The sequence below is a fragment of the Dipodomys spectabilis genome, unplaced genomic scaffold (assembly GCF_019054845.1).
Source record: "Dipodomys spectabilis isolate Male_0828 unplaced genomic scaffold, ASM1905484v1 ptg000422l, whole genome shotgun sequence".
NCBI lineage: Eukaryota > Metazoa > Chordata > Mammalia > Rodentia > Heteromyidae > Dipodomys > Dipodomys spectabilis.
This window is the reverse complement of record NW_024871099.1, coordinates 6,521,631-6,542,758: the sequence shown is the minus strand read 5'-3', so window position 1 is coordinate 6,542,758 and position 21,128 is coordinate 6,521,631. Positions and strand designations below refer to the sequence as shown.

At 51.4% G+C, this 21,128-nt stretch overlaps 2 protein-coding genes across 5 annotated transcripts; one reads left to right on the top strand and one right to left on the bottom strand.

Moving 5' to 3' along the window:
- The first annotated feature begins 5,288 nt into the window (after nucleotides 1-5,288).
- Tmem91 (transmembrane protein 91) lies at nucleotides 5,289-11,078 on the top strand. 3 transcript variants are annotated; one of them, XM_042667884.1, is made up of 4 exons: nucleotides 5,289-5,347; nucleotides 7,411-7,646; nucleotides 9,022-9,171; nucleotides 10,928-11,078. In XM_042667884.1, exons 2-4 carry the CDS (start codon nucleotides 7,440-7,442, stop codon nucleotides 11,018-11,020), a joined length of 450 nt encoding a protein of 149 aa, XP_042523818.1. In that variant the 5' UTR covers nucleotides 5,289-5,347; nucleotides 7,411-7,439; the 3' UTR covers nucleotides 11,021-11,078. The 3 variants fall into 3 exon arrangements, with proteins under 3 accessions (XP_042523818.1, XP_042523819.1, XP_042523820.1); XM_042667885.1 differs by having other exon boundaries at nucleotides 10,939-11,053; XM_042667886.1 differs by having other exon boundaries at nucleotides 10,780-11,016.
- A 2,009-nt stretch (nucleotides 11,079-13,087) lies between these two features.
- Exosc5 (exosome component 5) lies at nucleotides 13,088-21,116 on the bottom strand. 2 transcript variants are annotated; one of them, XM_042667905.1, is made up of 7 exons: nucleotides 21,111-21,116; nucleotides 20,706-20,837; nucleotides 18,830-18,943; nucleotides 18,245-18,366; nucleotides 16,410-16,550; nucleotides 15,161-15,250; nucleotides 13,088-13,410 (listed from the first exon to the last, which is right to left on the bottom strand). In XM_042667905.1, exons 2-7 carry the CDS (start codon nucleotides 20,833-20,835, stop codon nucleotides 13,318-13,320), a joined length of 690 nt encoding a protein of 229 aa, XP_042523839.1. In that variant the 5' UTR covers nucleotides 20,836-20,837; nucleotides 21,111-21,116; the 3' UTR covers nucleotides 13,088-13,317. The 2 variants fall into 2 exon arrangements, with proteins under 2 accessions (XP_042523839.1, XP_042523838.1); XM_042667904.1 differs by lacking the exon at nucleotides 21,111-21,116 and having other exon boundaries at nucleotides 20,706-20,894.
- Nucleotides 21,117-21,128: the final 12 nt, after the last annotated feature.

The following is a 21,128-nucleotide window of genomic DNA, read 5'->3' as shown; positions in this document are numbered from 1 at the left end:
CCCCCCCCCCCCCCCGCTCCCCGACCGGCGGAAATCTCCCATTTAGCACCAAGGCATAATATGTCCATTTTCCTGTCTTATAATTGGAAAGAAAAAGTGTACAGCTCATTCAGACACTGGAGAAATTGGGGCGTGGGATTCACTAATGTTATCAGAGCCTCCCCCCCCCCCCCCCCCCCAGTATTAATTTTCTGTTGATTTGTTTGGGGATGTGTTAGGGTGTTTTGGTTGGAGATTTTTGTTTTGTTTTGAGATAGGGTCTCCCTTTGTAGCTTGGGCTGGTCTCAAACTCTCAGCTCTCCTGTCTTAGTCTCCCCAGTGCTGGGACTACAGGCCTCCGCCACTATACCTGACTTTTTGTTTGGTTCCAGTAATGGAAGAATCGAATACAGGGTTTCATGAAGGCTAGGCAAGTAAGTGCCCTGCCACTCGGCCACACATACCCCTAGTTCTGAAAGTCCTGTCTTTGACGACTGAGCTCTGCCAGTAATTTGTCCCCTGGCTTTGCCCAGCTCTTGATCTCTAGTTCTTTCGTCCAGGAAAAGGAGAGCGCACAGCAGTACTAAGTCTGAGTTTATTTCAGAGCTGTACCTTTCCTGTGCTTTTGATCCAGCTGAATGTTGCTCCCTAGCCCACAACAGCACCATGAGAATATATCCCCTCCTTTTTCATTGTTGTTGGTAGTGGGGTTTGAACTCAGGGCCTGGGCATTATCCCTGAGCTCTTCTATTCAAGGCTAGTGCTCACCACTTTGAGCCACAGCTTCACTTCTGGGTTTCTGGTGGCTAATTGAAGAGTCTCACCACTTACCTGCCAGGGTTGGCTTTGAACCTGGATTCTCAGATCTCAGCCTCCAGGGTAGGCTTACAGGCAGGAGCCACCAGCACCTGGCTAAACAGCTCTTTTGAGACCTTAATTTTAGTTCTTTTGTTTATATCCCCAGAAATGGGATGGCTGGGCCATATGGTAAATCTATTTTTAAAAAAAATTTTTGAGGAACCACCATACTGTTTTCTCTAGCAACTGTGCTACAGTTTTACACCTTGCTTGGAAACTTCTCCATGTCAGAATATGAAGATATAACTCAGTCTTTTACAGAAACAATTTTTGGGAAGCATAATACAACACACAGAAAACAGCACAAGAATAAATGGACAGGGCCTGGGAAAGTGGCTTAGTGGTAGAGTGCTTGCCTTGCATGCATGAAGCCCTGGGTTTGATTCCTCAGCACCACATAAGCAGACAAAAAAAACCCCAAAAAAACAGAAGTGGCACTGTGGCCCAAGTGGTAGAGCACTAGCCTTGAGCTGAAGAGCTGAGGTGCAGCACCCACCAGGCCCAGAGTTCAGGCCTCACAACCACCAACCAACCAACCAAAAAATAAATGAACAGCTTGATTCAACTTCATACCCAGAAACACACTTGATAACCAGAACTCAGCACCAGAAAAGAACACTAGGGAGTGAGCAGAGCCCCAAGGTCTCCTTTGTGCCTTTTCCTGCCCCCACCTGTCCCAGGGTAACAACTGCCCTCACTTTGCAAGTGGTTTTGCCTAGTTTTTGGTACGATATACAAACAAAATCATACAATAGGCTTTGTTTTATGTCTGGAATCTTTGGTTCAGTGTTTGGTTTGTGAAATTCTTTGTCATTTTTTCCTTTGATGCAGACTATTGCTATGTAGGCCAGCCTGGTCTTGAACTCAACTCTGGCTGGACTTGAACTCAAAATCCTCCTGCTTCAGCCTCCTCAGTAGTTGTGATGACAGGTACGGCTTCTAGCTTTCTCCTCTCCGTTTCCATACCCCCTCTTGTTTTTCTTCCTTATCCTCCTCCCCATCTGACTTCTTCTCTGCCAGTATTGGGGCTTGAAGTCAGGGTGGTAGCTTCCACTTTTTTTGCTGGTTAACTAGAGATAAGAGTCTCATGGACTTTTCTTGCCTGGGCTGGCTTCAAACCACGATCCTCAGACCTCAGTCTACTGAGTAACTAGGATTATAGGCATGAGGGCTGGTACATAGCTCTAGAGTCTCTTTTGTTGGCCTTATCTTTTTTTTTTTTTTTTAATTTATCATTGGGTGTGAGTAATGCATTTTCTGCAGGAAAGTCACCAACATGATCTTTGTCCTTTTCAGGGCATCTGAGGGGCTGGTTAAGAGGATATGGACGGTATGTGACATACAACTAGTCCACAGGAAGGCACCACATGCCTGGGGCCTCCTCAGAGGATCCTGGCTGGGTGGAATCTGGTGTTTAACATTCCATCCCAGGCTAAAAAGCCTGGCTGCCCTGACTCCCGGAAAAGGCTGGGTCGGAGAGTGTACACAAGGACGGTGATGGCTGGAGGATTCTAACTGGATTCAAATTCATCTTTACAGTAGCAGAGGATGATGGGGGGGAGGGAGGGGGAAACAACTGGCGCTCGGTGATCTGGTGAAAAACAGGCTGGTAGGAACGCATACCTCATCTCACAAACATGTAAAGAAGGTCCCTCTGTGCCAGGCACTGTTCTAGGCCCTGAGGCACACAGCAACTGAACTAATCCCAATTTGTTGGCGCCAACTCTGATGGGAAGACTCAGAAGCAATGGGTCATGTGTCTCACTATGCTACAAAGACAGAGCAAGGGCACGGAGCTGCTGAATAACGGGGTCCCCTCCGAGCCACTGTCAGTGCCTCCCTCCAATGGGTTACCCTGCTTGCTCACATCATCCTCCAGACACCCCAAAAGAGCCAAATACACTTAAAGGCACCATCTGTTCTCCCCAGGAATGGGGCCCATGCCAGCTTGTGTGTCTGGACGCTTGGCACTGTGCCTCGGAGCCCTGGAGCAAGGGAACTCCGGCGGGCCCCACAGCAGACTGGGGAATCCTCCTGTCTGGCCAGATGGAGGATATCAGGGAAAGGAAGCAGTGCAAACTGGGTGGGCTTCCTGTAGGAGGTGGAAGCGGGCAGGGTGAGGAGATGGGTGTGAATAGCAGTGAACAAACATGGTACATGTTCAGTGTAGTTTCTGTTGGACAGTTGTTAGAGGACTAATCTAAACACATGAGCAATGCCATCACCGCTAAGAGGTGTGGACTATCTCCTCACCCCCCACCCCTGGATTTTTTGTTTGTTTGTTTTCAGTCGTGGGTCTTGAACTCTGGGCCTGGGCACTGTTTTTGAGCTCTTCAGCTCAAGGCAAATGCTCTGCCACTTGAGCCACAGCGCCACTTCCGTTTTTCTGGTGGTTTATTGGAGATAAGAGTCTCACAGAAGTTGGTGTCTGGGCTGGCTTTGAACTTTAGCCCTCAGATCTTAGCCTCCTGAGTAGCTAGGATTTTGTGATGGTGGTGGTTGTGGGGCCTGAACTCTGGGCCTGGGCACTGTCCCTCAGCTCTTCAGCTCAAGGCTAGTGGTCTACCACTTGAGCCACAGCACCACTTCTTTTTCTTTTTCTACTTATATGGTGCTAAGGAATCGAACCCAGGGCCTCAAGCATGGGAGACAAGCACTCTACCACTGAGCCACCTTCCCAGCCCACTAGCTAGTGTTATACACGTAACCAGCACCCCCATTTTTATGCTGGTACTAGGGTTTGAACTCAGGATCTGGGCACTGTCTCTGAGCTTTTTTAAAAATTTTTATTTTTTGGTCGGTCATGGGCCTAAACTCTGGACCTGGGCGCTGTCCCTGAGCTCTTCAGCTCAAGGCTAGCGCTCTACCACTTGAGCCACAGCACCACTTCCACTTTTTTCTGCTTATGTGGTGCTGAGGAATCGAACCCAGGGCCTCCCTCATGCAAAGCAAGCACTCTACCACTGAGCCACCTTCCCAGCCCTCCCTGAGCTTTTTTACTCAAGACTGCTACTCTGCCACTTGAGCCAGAACCCTATTTCCAGCTTTTTGTTGGTTCATTTGAGATAGAGTCTCACAGTTTTTTCACTTGGGCTGGTTTTGAACTGTGATCCTCAGATCTCAGCATCCTGAGTAGCTAGGATGACAGGTGTGATCCACTGTCACTGGACTATGCCTCTGTTTCTTCCTTTTTTTGGGGGGGGGGGGGTCCGGTCGTGGGGCCTGAATTCTGGGCCTGAGCACTGTCCCTCAGCTCTTCAGCTCAAGGCTAGCACTCTACCACTTGAGCCACAGCACCATTTCCAGCTTTTTTCTTTTTGCTTATGTGGTGCTGAGGAATCAAACCCAGAGCCTCAGGCATGCAAGGCAAGTGCTCTACCACTGATCCACCTTCCCAGCCCCTGCCTCTGTTTCTTGAGGGTAAAAAAAGAGCTGCTCGCTGGGCACAGATGGCTCACATATGTAATCCAGCTATTCAGGAGGCTGACACCAGAGAATTGAGGTTCAAAGCCAGCCAGGCCAAGAAAGTCCCTGAGGCTCTTATCTCCAATGAATCACCAGAAAACTGGAAGTGGAGCTGTGCCTCAAAGTGGTAGAGCACTAGCCTGTAGTGAAAAAGCTCAGGGACAGCTCCCGGACCCTGAGTTCAAGCCCCACAACCAACAAAACAAAACAGAAACAGAGCTACTAGCTGGGCGCTGGTGGCTCATGCCTGTAAACCTAGTTACTCAGGAGGCTGAGATCTGAGGACCACGGTTTAAAGCCAGCCTGGGCAGTAAAGTTCGTGAAGTTCGTGAGACTCTTATCTCCAATTAGCTACCAGGAAAACAAAACAAAACCAGAAGTGGTGCTGTGGCTCAAGTGGTAGAGCTCAGGGACAGTGCCCAGCCCAGAGTTCAAGCCCCACGACCGACCAAAAAACAAACAAACAAAAAAAACCCAAAACAAACAAAAAAACGAGCTACTGTAAGGAAGATGGAAGGAAGCTTTGAACTCCAGGAGCTGCTGGGTCTTGTATTGAAATCAATAGAGCTGAGTGTTCTTGGGGCAGTTGCTTAACCTCTCTGTGCTTCTTTCCTGCCACGTGAAACAGGAGGCTCGGGATGCATCATAAACGCGCCCGGGGCCATATAAAGGCCTTAGACCCGGGCTCAAAGCCATCGCTGCTGTCATTATGGAACCACGAGAGACAAGGGAGCGGGGGCCAAGCCAGGACAGCCCGAGGATCGGGGCGGGGAGGCGCCCCAAGCCTTGACGGGCGCTCAGGCCTGGGTTTTGGGGTAAGGGCTTGCTGCCAGGGACCACTCTCCCTCCTCCTCCTCCAACCCACGGCGCGCGGGTGGCGGCCGCTGACGGCCTTCCAAGCCCCGCCCACTCTGCAGCGGAGGGGCGGGGCCTCGACCCGCGGCCACGCCCCCCGCCTCCGCGCGCTGCGGGCAGGACGCGCGGAGACCCCGGCGGCGGCGGCGGCGGCGGCGGCGCGGCGCAGTGCGCGGGGCCCGATCGCTGGGTTCGTGCACCCTTTGCGGGGAGGGCTGTGCCGGGGGCGGATGCCCGCGCGGGGCCGGGGGAGAGCGGGGTCTAGCCGTGGGCGATGAGTGATGGGGTAAGGGGAGGAAGGGGGACACGGCGCCCCTCCCCTAGGGTGCTGGCGTCGCTGAGGCATCGGTGGGGACCCGAACCTTGGACGAGCCAGTGGGCGCAGTGGAGGCTTAGTCCTCCCCCCCCCCCCTCCCCGGAGCCAGAAAAATGTCTTTTCTGGCCGTCCTGAGTGTGAATACGTAACGTGTGCTGTATGGGTTAAGGGGGGGCAGAGGGGGTGGGGAGAGCTGCAGGTTTGTGGGGAGGTGTGCAAAGGAGGGGGTGAGGGAGGGGAGCCTGCCTGCGTGCAGGGGCGACGCGGGTGGGAAGATCCGGGCCGCCTCTTGGGATGAGTGGGTGAGGTGTTGGGCCTCAGTGAGGATTTCTGGAAGAGAGATCTGGGTGATGAGTAGGAGGTGGAGGGTGGGCTTGCCTGGATGCGGCTCTATGCTGAGGCCTTCAGGACTCAAGAGTGTGCAGGCCTGCTGGGGGTGGTGGGGGTGTAGAGTGAAGTTTTGAGGTCACTGGGGGTGGATTGTACCGAGGAAGGGGAAGGTGGGACTGGACACAGCAGAGTGAGCCTGGCATGGTTTGTGTGTGTGGGGAACACATAGGGCAAGTGTGTGTTACAGTTTTAAGTATGCAACAGGTAAAAAGCCCAGAACTGAATGTCTTTGTAAATTGAACCCATCTCTTTTAAGGACTCTCTGGGCCTCAGCTTTCCTAGCTGCAAAATCCTTCTGATGATTGCAGGTCTCATGCCTGTAATCCTAGCTACTAAGGAGGCTGAGATCTGAGGATCCTGGTTCAAAGCCAGCCTGGACAGGGATATCTGTGAGACCCTTAATTCCAACTCAAAAAGCCAGAAGTGGCCCTGTGGCTCCAGTGGTAGAGAACTGGCCTTGATTAAAGGAAGCTCAGGGACAGCACCCAGGCCCAGGGTTCAAGCCCTACCACTGGCAAAATAAAAAGGGGGGAGTGAAGGGCTGGGAAGGTGGCTCAGTGGTAGTGCTTGCCTTGCATGCATGAGGCCCTGGGTTCAATTCCTCAGCACCATATAAGCAGACAAAGCCAGAAATGGCGCTGTGGTTCAAGTGGTAGAGTGCTAGCCTTGAGCTGAAGAGCTGAGGGACAGCGCCCAGGCTCAGAGTTCAGGCCCCACCACTGACCAAAAAGAAAAAGGAAATCTATCTGATGGTCATATCTGCTTGAGTCTCCCCAGTCAGGGATTAAGAGGAATGATCATTGTGTGATTCTTTTTTTTTTTTTTGGTCGGTCATGGGGCTTGAACTCTGGGCTTGGGTGCTGTCCCTGCGCTCTTCAGCCCAAGGTGAGCGCTCTACCGCTTGAGCCACAGCGCCACTTCCGGTTTTCTAGTGGTTTATTGGAGGTAAGTCTCACGGACTTTCCTGCTCCGGCTGGCTTTGAACCGGGATCCTCAGATCTCAGCCTCCAGGCGTGAGCTACCGGCGCCCGGCTGTGATTCTTTTTGTGTGTACCAGTCTTAGGGATTGAACTCAGGGCCTGGGCACTGCTCCTTAGCTTTTTCACTCAAGTGAGTGCTCTAAGCACTTGAGACACAGCTCCACTTTCTGCTTTTTTCAGTGACTGGCAGTAAGAGTGTCAGGGACATTCCTGCCTGGGCTGGCTTTGAACTTTTTTTTTTTTTTTTTGGGGTGGGGGGTCCAGTCATGGGGCCTGAACTCTGGGCCTGGGTGCTGTCCCTCAGCTCTTCAGCTCAAGGCTAGCACTCTACCACTTGAGCCACAGCGCCACTTCCGGCTTTTTCTGCTTATGTGGTGCCGAGGAATCGAACCCAGGGCCTCATGTATGCAAGGCAAGCGCTCTACCACTGAGCCACTTTCTCAGCCCTGAACTTTGATTCTCAAATCTCAGCCTCCTGAGTAGCTGGGACTACAGGAGTGAACTACCAGTGTTTGGCTGTTATGAAGTTCTTTGACAACTTGTATTTGTCTTCCCTCTGTACTCCAGAACACCCCTGTCACAGTCTCCTCCCAGCCATGGATAGTTCTAGCCTTGAGGAGCTTCAAGAGCCTCTGCTGAGGGGCACAGCTTATGGCCCCCCTGCCCAGAAGCCTGGCACACCCGAGTTGGGGCTCCCCTTAGGAGAGAGAGCCTCTCCAGAACCCCTGAAGGGATGGCTGTTTTTACCGCCTCTTCCGTCTGTGAGTGCTGGCCTGGGAGAGCCAGGGCTCCTGGAACTCGAGGTAGGACCTGCAGGCCTCGGGGAAGGCCAAGGGAGGGGAAGAGGGGACCCAGACCCAGCCACCATCTGCAAAGCTGTCAGTTGGAGGTAATGGAGGTCTGGCTTCTTACTGACCATGTGGGCTTTTGATCATTCTTGGTTGCTATGTTGGTGTTCTCTCCAGCCTTATCCTATCTTGGTCTTTTTTTTTTTTGGGTCCAGTTGTGGGGCCTGACCTCTGGGCCTGGGTGCTGTCCCTCAGCTCTTCAGCTCAAGGCTCGCGCTCTACCACTTGAGCCACAGCGCCACTTCCGTCTTTTTTCTTTTTGCTTATGTGGTGCTGAGGAATCGAACCCAGGGCCTCAGGCATGCAAGGCAAACGCTCTAACACTGAGCCACCTTCCCAGCCCCCCATCTTGGTCTTTTTAAAAAATTTATTCATTCATTTATTTAGCCGATGGTGGGGCCTGAACTCTGGGCCTGGGCGCTGTCCTTCAACTCTTCAGTTGAAGGCTAGCGCTCTACCACTTGAGCCACAGCACTACTTCGGGCTTTTTTTTTCTGCTTATGTGGTACCGAGGAGTCAAACCCAGGGCCGCATGCATGCAAGGCAAGCACTCTACCACTGAGCCACCTTCCCAGCCCCTTTTACTATCTTTTCTTTTTCCCAAGCTAATGTCACTTTCTCATTTTTTATTTTTTGTACATATTGTATTTTAGGTCTTTTAGTGTGAGAGAAAGAATCTAAAATTCATGAATTAAAATGACACTAATGTACCTAGGAACATGTGGGTCATGCCTGTAATCCTAGCTATCTATATAAGAGGCTAAGATGTATCTTGGTTCGAAGCGAGCCCAGGTAGGGATGTCCATGAGTCGTTTATCTCCAATGAACCAGCAAAATAGCAAGAAGTGGAGTTATGGCTCAAATGGTATAGTGCCAGCTATGAGCAAAAATCCCAGTAAGAACACAAGACCAGGGGCTGGGAAGGTGGCTCAGTGGTAGACTGCTTGTCTTGCATGCATGAGGCCCTGGGTTCAATTCCTTAGCACTACATAAGCAGAAAAAGTCGAAGTGGTGCTGTGGCTCAAGTGGTAGAGTGCTAGCCTTGAGCTGAAGAGCTGAGGGACAGCACCCAGGCCCAGAGTTCAGGCCCCACGACTGACAAAAAAAAAAAAATAAATACAAGACTATGAGTTCAAGCCCCAGTATGAGCTTATACACAAAAAAAGAATGAATTTAAAAGTCCCGGTGTCTGGAATGTCAGGGTCGGAAGCCTTCTCTGACCATTCTTGAGGTTTCCAGGAAGCATTGGGTGTTGGGGATGATGGGGATGAGAGCAGTGGGCAGAGGTGGTTGGCCAGAGATGTCTACCCAGGCCCTCCTCTGTCCATAGGACTTGTCCTCCAGTGACAGTGACTCCGACTGCGATGAGGGCGGCCGTCTCTCCCCGCTTCTGCCCCATGACCACCTTGGCCTGGCCGTCTTCTCCGTGCTGTGCTGTTTTTGGCCGGTGGGCATCGCTGCCTTCTGTCTTGCCCAGAAGGTCAGTATGTGTGGGACTAGGAGGGCAATGGGTACACTGCACCACATACGTCTGGGGTAAAATGAGGTCGATTTCATGGAACCCTGAGTGGGGATCAGAAGCCTGAACTTAGAAGCCACACTTGTAATCCTAGCTACTTGGGAGAATTACAGTTTAAGGCCACTACGGGCAAAAAGTTAAGAGAGGATCACCTCCCCGCCGGGATCCATCCCAATAAACAGATGTTAGTATACATCTGTAATTCTAGTGATGCAGGAGACATAGATAGGAGGATCACAGTCCAAGGCTAGACCCAGGCACAAAAGATGGGAGACCTTAGATGAAAAATAACTAAAGCAATCAGGCACCAGTGGCTCATACCTATAATCCTAACTATTCAGGAGACTGAGATCCAGAGGTTTTCAGTTCAAAGCCAGCCTAGATTGAGTTGGGGGCATAGCTCCAATGGTAGAGTACCAGCTAAAAAGTAAGCTCAAGGCCAAAAATTAAAAGAAAAAAAGACTAGGGGCTGGGAAGGTGGCTTAGTGGTAGAGCGCTTGCCTCGCATGCATGAGGCCCTGGGTTCAATTCCTCAGCTCCATATAAACAGAAAAAGCAGGAAATGGTGCTGTGGCTTAAGTGATAGACCACTAGCCTTGAGCACAAAGAGGCTCAGGGACAGTGTCCAGGCCCTCAGTTCAAGCCCCAGGACAAGCAAAAAAAAAAAAAAAAAAAGATCAAAGTAAATGAAGGGCTGGGCATAGCTCAAGTAGTAGAGTGATTGCTTAGTGTGAAGTAGAGTTTAAACACCAGTACCACCCAGATCCTCACTTGAATCCAAACCCAAGTCTTCTACCCTTGAGACTTTTTCCTGTGTGTAAAATGGGAACAGCCCCCGCCTCAGGTCACTGAGAGCCAAGTGAGTTGGGCTGGTGGCATATTAAAAAATAGTGGCATGGCTGGGAAGGTGGCTCAGTGGTAGAGTGCTTGCCTTGCATGCATGAGCCCCTGGGTTTGATTCCTCAGCACCACATCAACAGAAAAAGCCAGAAGTGGCACTGTGGCTCAAGTAGTAGAGTGCTATCCTTGAGCCGAAGAGCTCAGGAACAGCGCCCAGGCCTAGAGTTCAAGTCCCACAACCGACAAAAAAAAAAAAAAAAAAACTAATAAAAATAAAAAATAATGGCAGCGAGGCACTGGTGGCTCATGCCCGTAATCCTACCTACTCAGGAAGCTGAGATCTGAGGATCCCTGTTCAGCGTCAGCCCAGAGAAGAAAAGTCTGTGAGATTCTTATCTCCAACCACTTAAAAGGCTGAAAATGGAGCTGTGATTCAAGTGGTAGAGCACAAGCTTTGAGCAAAAAAAGCTCAGGGACAGTTCAAGCCCCAGACTGGTGTGCATGCACACGTGTGTGCGCGCGCGCGCACACACACACACACACATAAAGTGGCACATACCATAGTCATCAACCAGCCTCTCTAATGCCCAGCCATGTTGGCTAACAGGTGATAGCCCTGTTTGGGCTGATGGAAATGAATGGTGTGCTGGGCGGAGCAGAGGCTGCAGGAAGCAGGGTTGGGATGGGGAGGGGGGATGCCCTGGTCACTACTGCCCACTGCCTCTACAGACCAACAAGGCTTGGGCCCAGGGGGACATCCAGGGGGCAGGGGCTGCCTCCCGCCGTGCCTTTCTGCTGGGGGTCCTGGCCATCGGGCTGGGGCTGTGTACATACGCGGCCGCCCTGGTGACCCTGGCCGCCTACCTTGCCTCTCGAGACCCGCCCTAGCTGCCCCTCCAGCGCCCACTGTGAATCCAGAGGCCGGCGACCCAGCACACCCGGGGACAGAGTGGAGAATCCTGGTGCATGAGGCGGCAGTGATGCAGTGATGGGCGCCCCCCATCCACAAGTGGAGCAGGTGGCAGCAACCGGAGATTAAAGGAGACATCCTTAAAGCCACATCAGTCTCTGTGTGTGTGTGCTGGGGTGGGAGGGGTCCTGAGGACTGGAGGGGGAAGTGGGTGAGGCCAAGGCCTCCATACCACACAGCCAGGACCCCAAGCCTCAGTGACTTCCCTGAGGATCATTTTGTCTCATCTGCAAAATGGGCCAATGTTCTCCACACCAGTTGCACCCCATGAGTCATGAACAACTGCTGTCTCCCTGAGGCTCTCTGGCAGCAGTTTGTTGCTTAAGGAACAAGAAGCTGTGGTAGCTGGGCACTGGTAGCTCATGCCTGTCATCCTAGCTACTCAGGAAGAGGCTGAGATCTGAGGATCACAGAATCCAGCCTGGGCAGGAAAGTCTGGGAGACTTGTCGCCAATGAACCAGCAAAAGCCAGAAATGGAGCTGTGGCTCAGGTGATGGAACACCACCAGCCTTGAGTGAACAAGCAAGCTAAGGGATTATGTTTAGATCCTGAGTCCAAGTTTCAGTACTGGCACACACAAAAGTTGTGGGAGGGGTGGGAATGCAGTTCAGTAGTAGAGTGCTTGTCTAGCATGCATGAAGCCTTGGGTTCAATCCCTCAGCACCGCATACACAAAAAAGCCGGAAGTGGCACTGTGGGTTCAAGTGGTAGAATGCCAACCATGAGCAAAAGAAGCTCAGGAACAGTGCCCAGCCCTGAGTTCAAGCCCCAGGACTGGCAAAAATAAATAAAAATGCTGGCCCGAGGCAGGCAGAGGACATGGGGGCAACCCTTGGCAGAAGAGTGGGCAGTGAAGATGCTGGAAAAGTGCAGCATCTGACAGAACAGAACATCAAACTAAAGGTATGCAGGGTTTGCAGATGCTCTTCGGGGGTGGGGTGTGATTGTGGGGCCTCCACCAAACAGATGATATGCAAGGAGAGGAAGAGGGGCCTGACATGAATCCCTCACGCCCCCCCCATCCCCCCTAGGACAGGGCTGCTCTTGGGCTTGGCTCCTGTGCCCTAACTCTGCGGGGGTGGGGTGGGGGGAAGAATCGGTCAAGCTGCACTCAATATGGCTATTTCCACCCCCTAAGATCACTGAGCCTCAGCTACTTTATAGATGAGGTCGAGTGTGCTGGGGTCGCCCTGCGCTCCATAGCCTAGCTGGTAACCCCAGGCACACAGTCAGCGCCTGCCTTTCCTCCTGTGATCCCCAAGGAACCTCTCCTACCCTCTCCCCGTCCCCTCCCTCGATGCTTCACCTTGTGGCCCATTTCCTCCCTCTCTGACCCTGGCTTATTTCATTCCAGTCTCTGACTGCCTGGTTGGTACCTGACCCCAGAGCTCCTCACCAATTCTGTTTGCTCTCGCTGAGCTGACTCACAAAGTGTTGTTCCCTGCTATTTTTCTTTTTTACTTTGTGCTGGTCCTAAGGCTTGAACTCAGGGCCTGGGCACTGTCCCTAAGCTTTTTGTGTACAAGGTTAGTACTCTACCACCAGAGCCACACCTCTACTTTGTTTTGTGGTAGTTCATTGGAGACAAGTATCACAGACTTCCCTGCTGGAGCTGGCTTTGAACCATGATCCTCAGATCTCAACCTCCTGCATAGGATTATAGGTATGAGCTACCAGCACACAGCCATTTTTTTTTTTTCTTTCTTTTTTTTTTTTTGCGGTTGTGGGGCTGGAACTCTCTGGGCCTGGGCGCTGTCCCTCAGCTCTTCAGCTCAAGGCCAGTACTCTCCCACTTGAGCCACAGCACCACTTCCAGCCTTTTCTGCTTATGTGGTGCTGAGGAATCGAACCCAGGGCCTTATGCATGCAAGGCAAGCGCTCTACCACTGAGCCACCTTCCCAGCCCTCTTTTTCTTTTTTCTTTTTGTCTGTCACCTTACTCACTGCTCCGGGAACACAAGACCTGGGGGTCACTTGGCTGCCATGATTTCAGCACTCAGCAGGGAGGCCTAAAGAGTAGGTGTTGAGCAGACATGTGTGGGAATGAGTGGATACTGACTCATTCATCCAAACTGGACAAGCTCCCTTTAATGTTACCCTTGTTTGTGTGTGTAAGAGAGGGGGAGGATCTGGGCCAGAGGCCCAGGACTGTCAGGTGCCAAGGCTGGACACAGGAGCCCCTGCAGGCTACAGGATAGATGCCACATGGACATCCAGATGGGGAGCCAAGGCTGGGCGCTGGTGGGCTTCCGGCAGGAGGCGCGGGTGGCAGGTGGCGGGGACGCCATGCCCCAGCTCAGCTCTTGGAGTAGCGCCTCTGCAGTGACTCCCGGTAGAAGCGGAAAACATGCTGGGAGGCCGCCTGCGCAGCGGCCAGGCACTGCTGGAGCTAGAAAGGAGAAGCCAGTCAGTGCCAGGGCCTGGCCATGAGCCCCAAGTCCACAGGACCCTTCCCCTCTCCTCCTCACCTAAAGCAAGGGAAGCAGTGAGGGGAGTTTCTCAAATGCATTCACCTTTATTCCTACTTTGTTTTTGATGGGGGTGGGGGGGGGAAGGGTTAGTAGATACTGAATTGGGCAAGCACACTACCGTACTGGAGTTTGAACCCAGGGTCTGGGTGTTGTCTCTGAGCTTTTTCACTCAAGGCTGGTGCTCTACCACTTTGAGCCTCAGCTCCACTTCCACTCCTTTAGTGGCTAATTTGAGGTAAGCGTCTCATGAGCCAGGCTGGTTCTGAACCACGATTCTCAGATCTCATCCTCCCCAATCGCTGGGATTACAGCTATAAGCCACTAGCACCAGGCTTAATTCTAATGTTAAGACATAGTCTTGCTACCTTTGCCTGGACTGGCCTGGAACTCTCGATCCTCCTGCCTCTACCTGAGTAGCTGGGATTACAGGCACGCACCACCATACCCACCTTCTTGTCCCCCTGTACTAAGGTCTTTCATGGGATATATATATACACATATATATATGTATATATATATGTATATGTGTCTATATATATTTGTATATGTGTGTATATATGTATATATATACATATATATTCATATATATATACATATATATATATATATATATATTCCTGCAGCAGATTCTCTCAGTAACAGAATCAGCATTCCAATACCTCAGACATGCCCATGATCCATTTGATCCACAGAATCTTTGGGTTCACAGAATTGGATAGCCCCTGGGATTTAGCAGCATGAGTCCTTGTACCCCATGGAATTTTAAGACTCTAAGTCTTTATCACCACGAATTCTTGGACTCACAGGTAGGTCAGCCTGGACATGGTGCTCTTGGAGATCACCTGCCCCTGCCTCCAACTGTGCTGCTCCTCCTTTTCCTATCTTACAACCTAGGCCTTACCCCATAGTTTCCACAGGTTTCTATGATTACAAAGTTTAGAAATTCCCTTAAAAAAAAAAAAAAGACATAGGGCTGGAAATGTGGCTTAGCAGTAGAGTGCTTGCCTAGCTTGCATGAAATCCTGGGTTCGACTCCTCAGTACCACACAAACAGAAAAAGCCAGAAGTAATGCTGTGGCTCCTCAAGGATAGTGTCCCAGCCCTGAGTTCAAGCCCCAGGACTGGCAAAAACAATAACAACAAAAAACCACACACACACACACACACACACACACACACACACACACACACACACACACACACACACACACACACACACACACACACACACACACACACACACACACACACACACACACACACACACACCCCTATCGACAGGGATACAAGAAAGCAAGTACTAGCCAGGCACCAGTGGCCCACACCTATAATCCTAGCTACTCAGGAGCCTGAGATCTAAGGATTGCAGTTCAGAGCCAGCCCAGTCAGACTCTTATCTCTAATAAACCACTCAGAAAAGCCCAGAAGTGGCACTGTGGCTCGAGTGGTAAGTGCCAGCCTTAAGCACAAAGGAGCTCAGGGACAAAGCCCAGGCCCTGAGTTCAAGCCTTAGGACCAAAAAACAAAACCTGAAAAACAAAGCCAAGCAAATACCAACTCATTTCTCAAATGTCCCAGCCTGCAAGCAGAGTTGGGAGAAGGCATTGTGTCAGGGTGGAAGAAGGTTCCAGAAGATTCCAGGTTATCCTCCCAACCCCATGCTGGTACCTCAGAATTGGAGTAGAACCCCTTGGTGGTGGACATCAACAGCTTCTGCTCTACACTGTCGAGGGCAAAGGTCAGGACGGCCCGGGCTTCCTAGGAATGAGAAGAGGGGAGTAGAGGACCTGGGACTCTGAGTTAAAATCTCAGCCGGTGTCCAGCCAGCAACTCTAGATGCTTGGCCTCATGGCCCAAGGCCTCTCTTCCCCATGGTCAAGTGCTCATGTGTTTGTCTCCATGCTGCCTTTCTCCAGGCAACAGCTCTCCACTTTCCCTTAGTCTGACCTCAGACTTCATGTCCTACAGAGGGAAGCCACAGTGCTTGGTCAACTGCTTTGCTGCCTTTCTATCTCTTGCCCACTCTCTTCCAGGCTGAGTACACAGGGGCTACAAGCCAGAAAACTACATTTCCCAGACTCCTTTGCCATTCAGAGCTACTAGCAATCTCTTGGGCCCCCAGGAACAACAGACGTATCTTGCTCCTTACTTTGACAGTGGCAGATACTACATCATGATAGAATACAAGGAAGGTTCTGGACTGTGACACAAGATGGGGCATGTCATCTTCCACGCATCCTAAACCCAACTGCACCAATTACCTCCAACAGCACAGAGCAGGAGCTACTGGGCCTAGGAGAGGCTTTCAATCTTTGCGTTACATCCCTTCCATTGAAAGTACCTTTAGTGGTGTTTATTTCCCTGACCATGAAAGTACGGGGCAGAAAACTCCCAAGAGTCCTTAGGACACTGTGAATTTGAGGAGTGCCTTCTTCTTCTCTTCCCTTTGGCCTTTTACGTCTCTTAAGAGAGAAGCATGGAGGGGCTGGGACTGTGGCTTAGTGGTAGACTGCTTGCCTGGCATGCTTGAAGCCCTGGGTTCGATTCCTCAGCACCACATGAACAGAAAAAACTGGAAGCAGTGCTGTGGCTCAAGCGGTAGAGCGCTCGCCTTGAGCTGAAGAGCTGAGGGACAGCACCCAGGCCCAGGACTGACAAAAAGAAAAAAAAAAAAATGATAGAATCATGGAGATGACAGGAGCAGGAAAGATGCTGGCTAGAGAGAAAATGAAGCAAAGGGAGCCCAACCTCTGTTCTTTCTGTTTGGTAATAAAAGCCACTACTTCCCTTGTCTGCTTTTGCAAGTGAGTATTCAGCACCTGAGGCTGAAAGGAAATCTGATGAACAGAGCAGAGCCTGCCAACTGGGGATGAGGTGTGCGAGCCAAGGGACTGAGAAGCAAGGCCTTCAGACCTACCTTTTCTTGCTTGTCTGTGGGGTCCAGCGTGATGGTCCCATCAGAGTCCAAGGCACAGGTGATGCCGCAGAAAAGAGCTTTCATGGGCACACCTGCATCCACCAGTGCCATGCAGGCAGCATTCAGGCAACAGGCCAGGAGCTGAGCACCGCGGGGAGTGGTTAAGAGCATCTATTGTAGGGCTGATCAGCAGAATACAGCCATTCCTACCTTCCCATGCCGATGCCTGTGGCAGACACCTCTAATCGATGGCAGAAAGGCAGTTTGGCAGGATGGATAAGGGATTCCACAATCGACTAGCCACAGTTCTGTACCCAGCCCTGTCTTCTTACAGGTGCACCCACCTGTAAGAATTGACTATCTCTGAATCTGGATCTTGTCTGCTACACATGATGGTGACTGCAAGGACCAAACAGCTACAGTCAAACAGGGGCAGAAAGGGGAAGGGACCTCTTAAGGTTACTGGCAAAGCCAGTGGGAGAAGCCAAGACCTTTCAGGGGGCTCAGAGGCCTAGAATCTGTCACCTGACTCTGCCTTTGTTCCCAGCTTCATTCTTCCAGCCTAGCAGAGTGGACAATGAGTTCCAGCTCTGCTCTTGACCCTGGTCACTTCCTCTGGGCTTAAGTTCCTGTCCCTATAAATGGAATTACAACAGGTCCACCCATCCCAATACACAGCCAAGTAACAGAGACACCCTCTAGAAAGGCTCATGGCTGGTTCTGGCCCAACCAGACATACTGGAAACACACAGATCTTTCCAGGCTGAGCTCTTGACCCAGCTGTTCAAGTTGTCTCCAGTGCTTAGAGCACAAAAACCTGCTGAAGTATAAATCTAGAATCATTGGCACAGGCTCTGGGTTCAAGTCCTGTCTTTACTGCTTTCTGGCTGTATGCCCTTGGACAAGCACTTCTCTTGGGGCCTCAGTTTCCTCACCTGTAAACAGGAATCCTTTAAGCCTAGAATCAGATAGCTAGGGGAGTGGAGAGCAAGTCCGACAGCCATATACTCATTTACCCACTGTAGCTGTTTGGTTATAGAATACCCCTTACTTAAGCATAGCCCTCTACACGTGTGTGTGTGTGTGTGTGTGTGTGTGTGTGTGTGTGTGTGTGTGTGTGTGTGTGTGTGTGTGTGTGTGTGTGTGTGTGTGTGTGTGTGTGTGTGTGTGTGTGTGTGTGTGTGTGTGTGTGTGTGTGTGTCCGTCCATGGGGCTTGAACTCTGGGCCTGGGTGCTATCCCTGAGCTCTTCAGCTCAAGGAGAACTGTACTTGAGTTAAGCGCCCCTTCCAGTTTTCTGGTAGTTAACTGGAGATAGAAGAGTCTCCTGGACTTTCCTGCCTAGGCTTGCTTTGAACTGTGATCCTCAGATCTCAGCTTTCTGAATAGCTAGGATTACAGATGTGAGCCACCAGTGCGTAGGTTTCTCTACCTTTTTTTTTATAGAATGATTCCCCTCATTGTAACCACAATACTTCCTGCTCCCTAGGGGGAGGCAGAGTATGGGCCAGGTGTCTGGCGCCTCTCCACATCCCTTAGTACTGTCTGCCACAGGCTAGAAGCCAACAAACTACATTTCCCAGACTCCTTTGCTACCATGTTCCTTAGGGATCCCAGCTTTTGAGGATTATATGAGTAAATGTGAGAAGTCCTCAGAACAGGGCCTGGCAACCAGGAATCCACTCAAGCTGAGTTTGCTATTCTTCAGGAGTTGCTGCCTGGCATGTTAAGTCACTGGAGGTTCCTGACTAGCACTGTTTCCAGAGTTACCAGAAGGGAAGCCATCAGGGAGGTTCTGGAACACTTCCTGGAGGAAGGTGGCTGGGGAAAGGATACAGAGCCAGCATCACTGACAACCTGCAAGACGACAGTGATGGAAGTACGGGGGTGCAGGGCCCCCAGGACTGCCGCCTCGCATGTGTTCCTGATCATCCGCTCCCGGCTCTTCTCAGCCACACCTGGAGAAATCAAGGAGAGGTTGGTGGGCTCTTCTTTTCTACCTGGCTCCCCTTCTTCCTGTCACGCCATCCTCTGGATTAAGGTCTTCTGACAAGGGCTTAAAAACTGCTTGGGCGGGCAGACTGAGCTTGACAAAGCGTCTACCCTACCCCTGCTATAGCCAGCTTGTGCTGAGCAGGTACAGACCCCTGAGGGAGACCCACGTCTGGTGCTAATGCCCACGTCTACCCCCCACCCCTGGGCCCATCTCATAGGGGAGTGAGGGAGATGATGGAGCTGAAAGAGGTGGAAAAATAAGTGAATCGAAAGGAGGAGAGAATGCAGGAAGGAAGGAGAGAAACTGAGGAACAGGCAGAGAGCTAGAAAAAGGGTAGCAATGAAGAGTGGGCCTAGCAAGCAGTGAGGCACTAAGCAAGGTCCCAACACACTGAACCTTTAAGGGGTTCAGCTTGGCCCAGTTACCAGGCAGCCCGATCTTTGGCCTCAGGATCACTTCAAGGGTGGCCTTGTTAAAGATCTCCTTGTTCACCTTCACCTCTGCTGGCCCGTACACACCTGCCAGAACTGAGGTATCTCCTGGGGGGACAGTGGAGCAGGACTTAGTCATACCACCCTGGCTTCTGGAGCCTAATGGTCAGCAAGTAACAGAATGGGCTTAAGAGATGGAGTCCCAGCCGGGCACCGGTGGCTCAGGCCTGTAATCCTAGCTAATCAGGAGGCTGAGATCTAAGGATCGTGATTCAAAGCCAGCCTGGGCAGAAAAGTCCATGAGACTCTTAGCTACAGTTAACTACTCAGAAAACCAGAAGTGATGCTGTGACTCTTGAGCTGAAGAGTGTAGGGACAGCACCCTTGGCTCATGCCTGTAATCCTAGGTACTCAGGCTTTTTCTGTGTATGTGGTACTGAGGAAACGAACCTAGGGCTTCATGCATGCTAGGCAAGCACTCTACCACTAAGCCACATTCCCAGTCAAGCTGTGAAACTCTTATCTCTAATAAACCACCAGAAAACCAGAAGTGGTGCTGTGGCTCAAGTGGTAGAGCACTAGCCTTGAGCCGAAGAGCTGAGGGACAGTGCTCAAGCCCACAGTTCAAGCCCCATGACTGACAAAAAAATAAAAATAAGAGCCGGGCGCTGGTGGCTCATGCCTGTAATCCTAGCTACTCAGGAGGCTGAGATCTGAGGATCGCGGTTCAAAGCCAGCCCGGGCAGGAGAGACCGTGAGACTCCTATCTCCAATAAACCACCAGAAAACCGGAAGTGGCGCTGTAGCTCAAGTGGTAGAGCGCTCGCCTTGAGCTGAAGAGCTGAGGGACAACGCCCAGGCCCAGAGTTCAAGCCCCACAACCGACAAAAAATAAAAAAATAAAAATAAGAATAAAGCAAATGAGTAATTACTCAAATGTTGGGATGGGGGGAAGGGAGCTATCTGTCACCCCAAGTGTAGACATCAACTTCAATTTCAAGAGTTTAATTGGGTAAAAGATCTGCCACAGTCTAGGCAGGCAATAATTATAATTGGGCTGGTGGTGGTTACTGTGTACAAGGGTATTTATGCAAATGATTAGGTTTGCCTCAATTGGAGACCTATGGATGCAAGGTTGGGAAGCAGAAGAAAAGCCAGTCAAGGAAAATGTCTCAACTGGTGGAAGTTCTCCTATATAGGAGTAGTCATTCAAACCATATTAAGTGAGTTGCTATTCACTGGCAAAAAAGTTCCTCCTGTTGTCTGGCACTGCAGTCCCTCCTGCTGTTGGAAATTTACTCTCTCTCCCCTGAACCCCCTTTTCCCTGGGAAATAGGGAACAAAACATGGGAACAAAACATGTGAAATCAGAAATCAGAACAAGATTATTGACAAAGGGCAAAAACCTCTTTGTCTCCTTCTCCAACCTTGCTAAAAAGCCAAAGCACATCCCTCCCTCACGGAAGTTTGTTTGCCAAGCAAAAAGCAGGAAAAAAGGTTTAAACTCAGCCATGCTGGCTTGCTTGTGGCTGCGTGCTGGGCGACCTGAGCCACGCCTCCAGCCTGGCTTTTCTGATGATGAATCTGGAGATGAAGTCTCCTGGACTTTTCTGGCCTAGACTGGCCTGGATCTCAGCCTCCTAGAAACTAGGATTACAGGCGTGAGCTATCAGCACCCAGCTGGAATATTCGTGCTTTTGGAGATGGTCTGCCCCTCTTTCATCCTGAGAGGTATTTACTGGGGTGAAGATTCTAGTCTTTGCGGGTGGGAGGGGAGGGCTGTGTACAATGAAGTAGCTCCAAGTACCCCCCCACTTCTTCCCCACTACAGGTTAAAATAGGTCTGGAGAGAATGTACGTGCGTCCTTACCTTGGAGAAAAGAAGCTGAGCCATCAGGCCGGGAGAGCAAGTTCTGTTCGCAAGCAAAGTGCCTCAGGCTGCAGCTGGGGACCTTGGGACCCGATTCCGTTCCACGGTCGGAATGCGGGGGCCCTTCCATGGCTAAACACAGCCCACGTGCGGGCGGCGGAGCTCGCCGCTTCCTTCCCCGCCGCGCGCGCGCGCGCGTGCGCACGAAGCCTGCGCACGAAGCCTGCCTCCCTAGTGCGCACGCGCCCGTCTCGGGGGAGGAAGGTGGGGCCCGAATTGAACTGGTACCGCACGTGGCTCAGCGTTTACCAACAATGTGGCTCCGCCCACCCACGCCCCCTAATCCTGGCAAGACTATTGGTCAATACAGGGGGATGGGCGTGTCTGGAGAAAGGCTCCTCCTACCCAAGGACCCCAGGTCCT